Source organism: Polistes canadensis, unplaced genomic scaffold (assembly GCF_001313835.1).
Source record: "Polistes canadensis isolate GaletaPanama2010 unplaced genomic scaffold, ASM131383v1 scaffold_202, whole genome shotgun sequence".
In the NCBI taxonomy this organism is placed as follows: domain Eukaryota; kingdom Metazoa; phylum Arthropoda; class Insecta; order Hymenoptera; family Vespidae; genus Polistes; species Polistes canadensis.
The window spans coordinates 22,315-30,093 of NW_014569749.1; the positions used below are offsets into that span (position 1 = coordinate 22,315).

General features: G+C 38.1%; 1 protein-coding gene across 1 annotated transcript; it reads left to right on the forward strand.

Moving 5' to 3' along the window:
• Window positions 1-125: 125 nt before the first annotated feature.
• On the forward strand, window positions 126-2,525 carry LOC106789764 (myrosinase 1). The gene is made up of 7 exons (XM_014754240.1): window positions 126-458; window positions 550-683; window positions 759-1,016; window positions 1,117-1,300; window positions 1,512-1,897; window positions 1,971-2,209; window positions 2,288-2,525. Exons 1-7 carry the CDS (start codon window positions 218-220, stop codon window positions 2,418-2,420), a joined length of 1,575 nt encoding a protein of 524 aa, XP_014609726.1. The 5' UTR covers window positions 126-217; the 3' UTR covers window positions 2,421-2,525.
• The last annotated feature ends 5,254 nt before the right edge of the window (window positions 2,526-7,779 follow it).

The following is a 7,779-nucleotide window of genomic DNA, read 5'->3' on the forward strand; positions in this document are numbered from 1 at the left end:
CTTTGAAGTAGTTATCATGATATATTTTGTTTCATAATTAACAGGAAAGGTCAAATTCTCAATTATTTCGAGCATAAAATAGCTTTGTATTATTTTTTCTTATCATTTTTTACGAGTTAAAGTCTACGAGTATGCATTGAAACTTTGTCAGAGACAGATAGTTTTGTTTCCTGTTATTTTTTTGTCACGAATATAATTTGCGTATTATTAAAAAAAAATGTGGCCGTTTCCAAGTATTGATTATGCTTTATTTTTAAATTTATTTTCTAAATTAATGTTTCTCTCTTTAAGTGACGACGATATGAATCTGATCAATTTGAATTCGGTTAAACAATTTCATTTTCCATCTTACCAAATAAATGTAACTAACGCCTTAATAGTTAACATGTTTCCGGATCAATTTCATTTCGGTGTTTCTACGTCAGCTTACCAAACAGAAGGTGCTTGGAATGAAGATGGTAATATCATTTGTTTTTTTACGAAGAATAACATTCATTCTCACTGACATACACACAAAAATATGATAAAATTTTTATTTCATAATATCAGGTAAAGGAGAATCTGTGTGGGATCACATGACACATTCAAATCCTAGTCTCATTCGTGATCGAAGCAACGCCGATATTGCTGCTGATTCTTATCATCAATATAAAACGGATATAAATATTGCGAAACAGATAGGCGTGAGTGATGAATCTTATTTAATATGATAAATTTCGTGGGACGCTATTTAATTATTCATTTTTTGTTTGCTCTAGAGTAAAATGTATAAAATTTCGATATCATGGCCAAGAATTTTTCCAAACGGTTTACATAGTCGTATAAATATGGACGGTATTCGACATTACGATAAAATTATCAATGAAATTATTAAACATGGAATGACACCGATGGTTACTCTTTTTCATTGGGACATGGCCTATAGTTTGCAAAAAATAGGTGGATTATCCAATCCATTGATCATAGATTTTCTCATTCAATACGCCGCGGTTGCTTTTGATGCATTTGGTGATCGAGTACGTATCAACTATTCATTTTATTTTTAACCGAATCATTCTTGTTAATTATAACAATGTAAGATTATAATTTGTTTTTTTGTTTATTTGTTTAATTTAGGTAAAATATTGGGTTACAATAAATGAACCATCCGTCATATGTCAATATGGTTACGGCAGTGATAAAATGATACCTGCGATAAATTTATCTGGAAAAGCTGATTATATTTGCGGTCATAATCTATTGTTAGCTCATGCTAACATATATGAATTTTATCAAAAAAATTTTGACGATGTACAGAAAGGTGAGCCATTGTATAAAGTTAAATTATTATTATCTATTTCCTTGTGATATTTTCTTTACGATGTATATGTACATATGTGTATGTCAATTTACTATCAGTAGTATTAGTCATGCAAATAAACAAGTCATTTATTTTTAAAGTTAGTTACTTGTTTATTTTTTCTGAACATTCAATTAAAAAACATGACAATAATAAGAATTATAATTTTTAGGTAATGTTGGTATTGTTCTCAATTTGAAATGGTTTGAGCCAGAGAATCCAAATAATGTTGAAGATAAGTTAGCTGCGGAAAGAGCTTTCCAATGGTGGAATGGATGGTTCCTTCATCCATTGTTTAGCGAACAGGGTGGTTATCCCGAAATGATGAAGAATATGATTAGAAATAATAGCTTTTCCAAATATTTAAATTCACGTTTACCGAATTTCGAATTTTTCCAAATGCAGCAAGTTAAAAACTCCGCTGATTTTCTTGGTATTAGTTTCGACAGAAATACTTTAGTACGTGGCTCTCAGCCAAATTCTAATGATACATCTTTTCAAAACGATGCTCAAATAACAGAATCATCAATACACCTACAAGAACAAAATTATAATAAAGTAAGTATGATTAAATAGATATCTCAATTAATTTATTGAATTATCTTATCTTATGATTTTTTCAATAATTAAGATCAAGTCGCAGACACTTGCGAATCTTTTAAATCGCATAGATCTTAACTACGAATTACCACCAATCATTATAACCGAAATTGGCTATCAGGACAATGGAAAGATCCAAGACTTGGCTAGAAGTATCTACCATCACGAACACTTATCTATAGTTTTACAAACTATGAAAAGCGGTATCGACATTCGGGGCTATCTAGTTCGTTCTTTCATCGACAGTTTTGAGTGGATGATGGGTTATACGTAAGTATTTTCTTTATTTTAACGATTACTTTTGATCTAATGATAGTACAAACTAAAATTATTAATTTTCTTTGATAGAGTTAAATCCGGTATAATCAGTGTGGACTTTGCTAACAAAAATCGTACACGACGACCACGAGCATCGGCTTTGGTCATAAACGACGTTTATAAGAAAAAACTTGTCCGAACATGGAAAGATATTTATGACTGAGATATACGAAAGAGAGAGAGAGATATATAAATCATTTAATATATCGCATATTATTGTAGAATAATTTAATTTTAATTAAATGTATAATATCATTTAAGATCGAAAAAGAAATGGTTTGTTTTAATAATAACAAATATTATTTGTTATATGTATTTGTTCTTCAATATTCGGATTTTTCTTTTTTCATTTGTACGATAGATTTGATTGACGCAATATTCGATCAAATTAGACATTTGTTTTTTATTAATTCAAATCAGTTGGAAGATCTTCGTCATTGTATGGTTAGAATGGCATCGACTACGACGTAGTCAACCTGCTAATTTCCTCGCGTAATCGTCGCGCTCGGGTTGCCGAGAAGCAATTCCACAGATTCTTGCCTCCGAGGAATGTTCCTTTGATCGTTTCACGAACGTCACTCTAACGAGAGTGACGACGGATACGGCGGATAGCTTTCAACGTAGCAGCATCCGCGAATGGTTCCGCGTAGTCCTTTGAAATGATTACATTTTAGCTTTTATACCTTGTTTCGTGAAAATGACGTTTACGTCATGCTCCAACTATGAAGCCTACATTAACTAACAGTTTTTTAATCCGAAAACTAATGAAAATTTATATAAATTCTTTAATTTTTAGAATCATTAGATGAGAGTTAACACGAAATAGTCTTACAAATTAACAAGAGAAAATAATTCAACAACCGTATAAATATTTCTGTTAAAAATCCATGTAATTAATAGGAACAAAATGGGTGCATAATTTTGTAAGTGTCGTATTTTAAGAGCAATCATGTAACCTGGTTAAACAATTTTCACGTTGACGTTAGTCAGTAGCGTAAAGGGATTTCGCGTACTCCATTAGCCAGTATCTATCTTGAATCTGGTGCTGATAATGTGGCCGTAGGAAACTAGTGACGAGGACGACATTACTACGTTCGCATCCCTACGTCGTCGGACAGAACCGAGGGTATCAATCAGTGGTACATGAAAGGGGCGCGGTTTGGCTACGTCTGTCGTAGGATCTCGTATTGTCTGCCTTGGACAGATAGACAGCTTCTGTGCATCAAGTTTCTACGTACTATTCCTATCTGATCGAGCTTCCTGTTACTGAAAGTATTGTTGCAGTCGTCTTCTCTCACCGTTTCTTATTTCTCTCTCTCTCTCTCGCTCTTTCTCTCTCGCTCTTTCTCTCTCTGTTTCTATCTTTCCCTTTCTCTTAACGCTCAGCATCCCTATCTACAAGGGACGTTTTCTCGTGTAAAAGACATGTACTTCCTACTAACATGTTCCAAGAAAGTACGCTTGGCACTGATGGATACGCTTGCGAATTGCTTCCCCGACAACTGTGAAACGGAGTTTTACTCTAAACTCCCGGACATAGCAATCTTAGTTTCGTTTGATTTACTTACCTACTAGCTCTAACCTTAGAGTTCCAAACAAGAGAATTAAGTCGTTTGGCCCTACTTTATTTTCATTTTCTTTTTCTTTTTTTCTTTTTAGATCAGATAATAAATTTTGTATAAAAAGAAAAAAATAACACGAATTATTTTCTTCGATATATTTATACTATCTTAAATTTAGATTATTATTCGTAAAACTCTTGCTGTAAATCTTAATTTAAGAAATAATTTATCGTTTCGCGTTAAGGAAGTCAGCTATTATTATAGTTCACGTTTACAGGAAACAGGAAAAGGACTAAAGCATGACAGACTACCCAAGTAAGAATGAATCCTTTCTAAGAATTCTCAAAAGCTGCGACAGAAGCGCGGAAAACAAAAGGGTGACTAGCTTTCCGCTTGGCTGTGTCTCTTTTTCGCGAGTAGAGCAGCCACTCGCGAAAGGGCATTGTCTACGTGCCAGTAGCATGACAACCACGCGCGACACAAGTCACCGAAGAAGAAAGATAGGCCTTGACGAGAAGAAAAGAGAAAGGAAAAGAAAAGGGAAAATAAAAGAAAGAGGACGACGAGTATGAAGGAAGGAAACACCCTTTGATTCCTCGCCAGTCCCGAGAGGATCGTGATAAGTCCGTGCAGTTTCTTTCATGAGCTTTCTTTCTCGCTTTTTCTATCTGCATGCTTGTATATATATATATATATATATATGTATACGTTTGTATGTATGAGTGTGTGCTCGCATATAGGTGTTAGTCGACACCTCGCAACAGATCCGACGACAATGAAACTTTCCGGAAAGCATCGAAGCGTTAACAACGAGACAAAGCAAGAAGCGCGAGCTGAGCAACTTTTTAACGAAAAAATCAGTTATCGAACGTAATGAAGCGATCGTTTGATCGTAAATGGAACTGAAATCCTTCCATTCTATTTGACAAGGTAAGATTTCATTTCAAATCTTTCTAGTTAAGCCTGAAAGAAAAGAAGGAAGAAGAAGAAGATGAAGAAAAGGAAAAAAGAAAAAAAGAAAGGAAGAAAGGAAAAAAAGTATCGCTCCTCGTAAGACAAGGTACTCGGGATCTTAAGACTCTTGAATTTTCACGGAGAACTGTGAGAAGCCAAGAGATGCACGCTCGTGGAAGTAAAAGTCTTGCGCGTGAGAGTTAAGGAAAGAGGGTTGATAAAAGGAAGAAAGAGAAAAAGAGATAGAAGATTGAAAGGAGGAGTTGGAAGCTTTTTGCTCGCAGCAACGAACGAACGAACGAACGAACGGCAGACAGGCAAGCAGGACGATCTTCTGCCATTTAACCAACGAGCCGAATACTTCTGACTCATCTTCCCGTCCATTCCTGACTATCTTCCCCTAAAGCTAACCCAGTGAAGAAACCACCTACCCATTCCCTGTGCCCCTTTCAACGATGCATTCGGTACGATCGTCGTAACTCTTGTTCCATTGAATCCGAGGCGACCATAAAATCGAACGTTTCTTCAGGTCGAACCACCGGAGATGGGGATTTATGTCTTCCACGTAGCTGCGACGTCTCATTTCCGTTCGACTCTGTCTAGCCACGGAAGAAGCAGCATCCCTCGAACGTTGAAGAAGAAGAAGAAAAAACGATTTCTCGCGACACTTTCCTCTTAAAATTCCGTCTGAAACTGACAATAAAGATGCTCGAGAAAAATGTTGAAGCTACGGTAAGACCGGGGTGGTTCGTTTTAATGACTCGTAATGAGAAATTAGTCGAAGAATTACGATCGGGGATATTAATATCGTCGCTGGTAGTCAACGGTGAACCGAAGGAACAATGGCACCACAAGAGAAAGATTTATATATGGAAAGAGAGGGAAAGAGAGGGGTAAAGAGCGAGAGAAGAGGAGGAGGAAGAAGAAGAATACGCGTGGACGTCTGGCGTGGACAGGACGCTCTCGTTTATGCGGCAGCGAGCTCAACAATCGCGTCTGCCTGAAGGGTGCCTCCGTTCCAAGGGTAGGTGGCAGATATTTTTATCTCCTCGACGAAAACGGTTACGTATTCGCGTAACATCCGCCGTTGCATCCGGAGAAGACAGTGGCGAGCGGTGCTTACAAAAAAGATAGAAAAGGATAGATAAATAAAGATAAAAAGAGAGAGAGAATCTCGTATCATCGTGAGTCTAGGGGGCTGGTCTGGCTTCACTGTTATCGGGAGGTACGAACTTGGAAAAGAGAGATACAAAATCAAAAAAAGGAAAACCGACAAAGAGAGAGAGAAAGAGAGAAAGAGAGGGTGCGGACATTTAAAATGCAGATTAGCGAGCGGAGAAACGAGCGCAAACGCAGACGTAAACGTAAGAGCACTGGCTGTGCCGAGTGTTTTATTGAGGCTAGCTTCCGTTTTGCGCTGCCCTCCCCTTTTACCACCACCATCACCATCACTACACTACCACTACCATCACCGTACACCTCCTACTTCTATACAAAAGTCCTTCCAACTCTTACGGACCTCCCTTTTGCGTTTCGCTCGACCGCTCGTCGCTGATGCCGCACCAGAGATAAAGTCGGAGGCCGAGCTTTAACCGGCCGCTAATTTATTGATCCCAGATTTATTTGACGCGCGTGCCACGACCGGGGGCCTCTTCTAATCGCTACGCTCATGGATTTGACGGATCTTAATAGAGCACGATATCTAACGTGCTTGCTTCTACGGTGTTTGAAAAAAAACAAAAGAAAAGCAAATTAAACAATCGTGTCATTATTTTTATCGTCATAATCGTTTCTTTATTTGACGAAGAATAAAAAGGGTTAGATACGCGTGTCCGTTTATTTCGTAGTAAGATCAAAAGTTAGTTTACAAACGGCTTCGTGCGCATTCGAAAATCCCGAGGGAAAGTTAGCTCAATCAATTGCTGCATAGGAACGAGATATTCCCTCCCTCCCTCTCTCTCTCTCTCTCTCTCTCCTCTCTCTCTCTCTCCTCTCTCTCTCTCTCTCTCTCTCTCTCTCTCTCTCTCTCTCTTGTGCGACTTATAAAGTTCAAAGATCAAAGTCCGGAACGGTACGGTAACTCGATGCAAACCGTCGCGATTTCGAGGTAAACCAAGATCTGCTGAAATCTCAACGCCTCCGTTTCACTCAGACATGCGTCGAACGACTCTTGTGTAAATTCAAGCTTCCCTTAAATGACGGGGGCTGGTACCATCGAAACTGTACTACTGAAACTTTCACTTCCAACGACTAGTATAACAAGCTTCAAATAGATATTTCTCATTCCCTTTCTAACGTTCGAGTTTATAACTTTATCGAAACACTACCCTTAGACTTAAACTTTCGCCATCTTTTGTTATTCATTCTTTCAAGAGAAATCAAACGTTAATTACAAAGTATACGAAATTAACATTTAATGTAACTGTAAAGTTAACATTGTTTAAAATATATGTTTGCTTAAAATATCCGATGAAAACCAAATTTGCAATTGAGGATAGAAAACTTTACAGACACACCTTTAACTCGAGTACTCATGGATTATTCTTGTTCCCTCAATTCTTGACGAATTCAAAAGCTACTTGTCGCTAACAAGGAACGTAACCAACCGTTTATTTATCTCATCCTCTCACCTCGCGTTCCTCCCTCTCTCTTTCTCTCTCTCAGGTCGGAAGCCACGAGCGTTTGGCAGTTACATGAAATACGAGGGTGAATCTCAGTGGATGCGCATTGTCCGGCCGTAGCGTACGAAGCAGAGCCAGTAACAATGGGGAGTGACCTGGGCTCGATTGTCCTTTAATTTACGGGAATTGCGAAAGTGAGAGCGAGAGAGAGAGAAAGAGAGAGAGAGGTTTGCGTTCACTCAGCACCCTTTCCACTCTCCCACGAGCGAGCGACCCTCTTCGCGCGCGTCAAGCTCGTCGCACAAGGACAAGCGCACGTGCTCGTGCTTGCCTACCTCGTCCAGGATTCGATTTCCATAATCACGCGAGCTTTACATAATCGAGG

What these genes read in the sequence shown, in the direction of transcription:
- LOC106789764 (XM_014754240.1), top strand. Translation starts at nt 218, where the DNA reads ATGTGGCCGTTTCCAAGTATTGATTATGCTTTATTTTTAAATTTATTT. An exon ending in TTGATGCATTTGGTGATCGA is followed by an intron (nt 1,017 to 1,116) that starts GTACGTATCAAC and finishes TGTTTAATTTAG; the next exon opens with GTAAAATATTGGGTTACAAT. An exon ending in GAGTGGATGATGGGTTATAC is followed by an intron (nt 2,210 to 2,287) that starts GTAAGTATTTTC and finishes TTTCTTTGATAG; the next exon opens with AGTTAAATCCGGTATAATCA.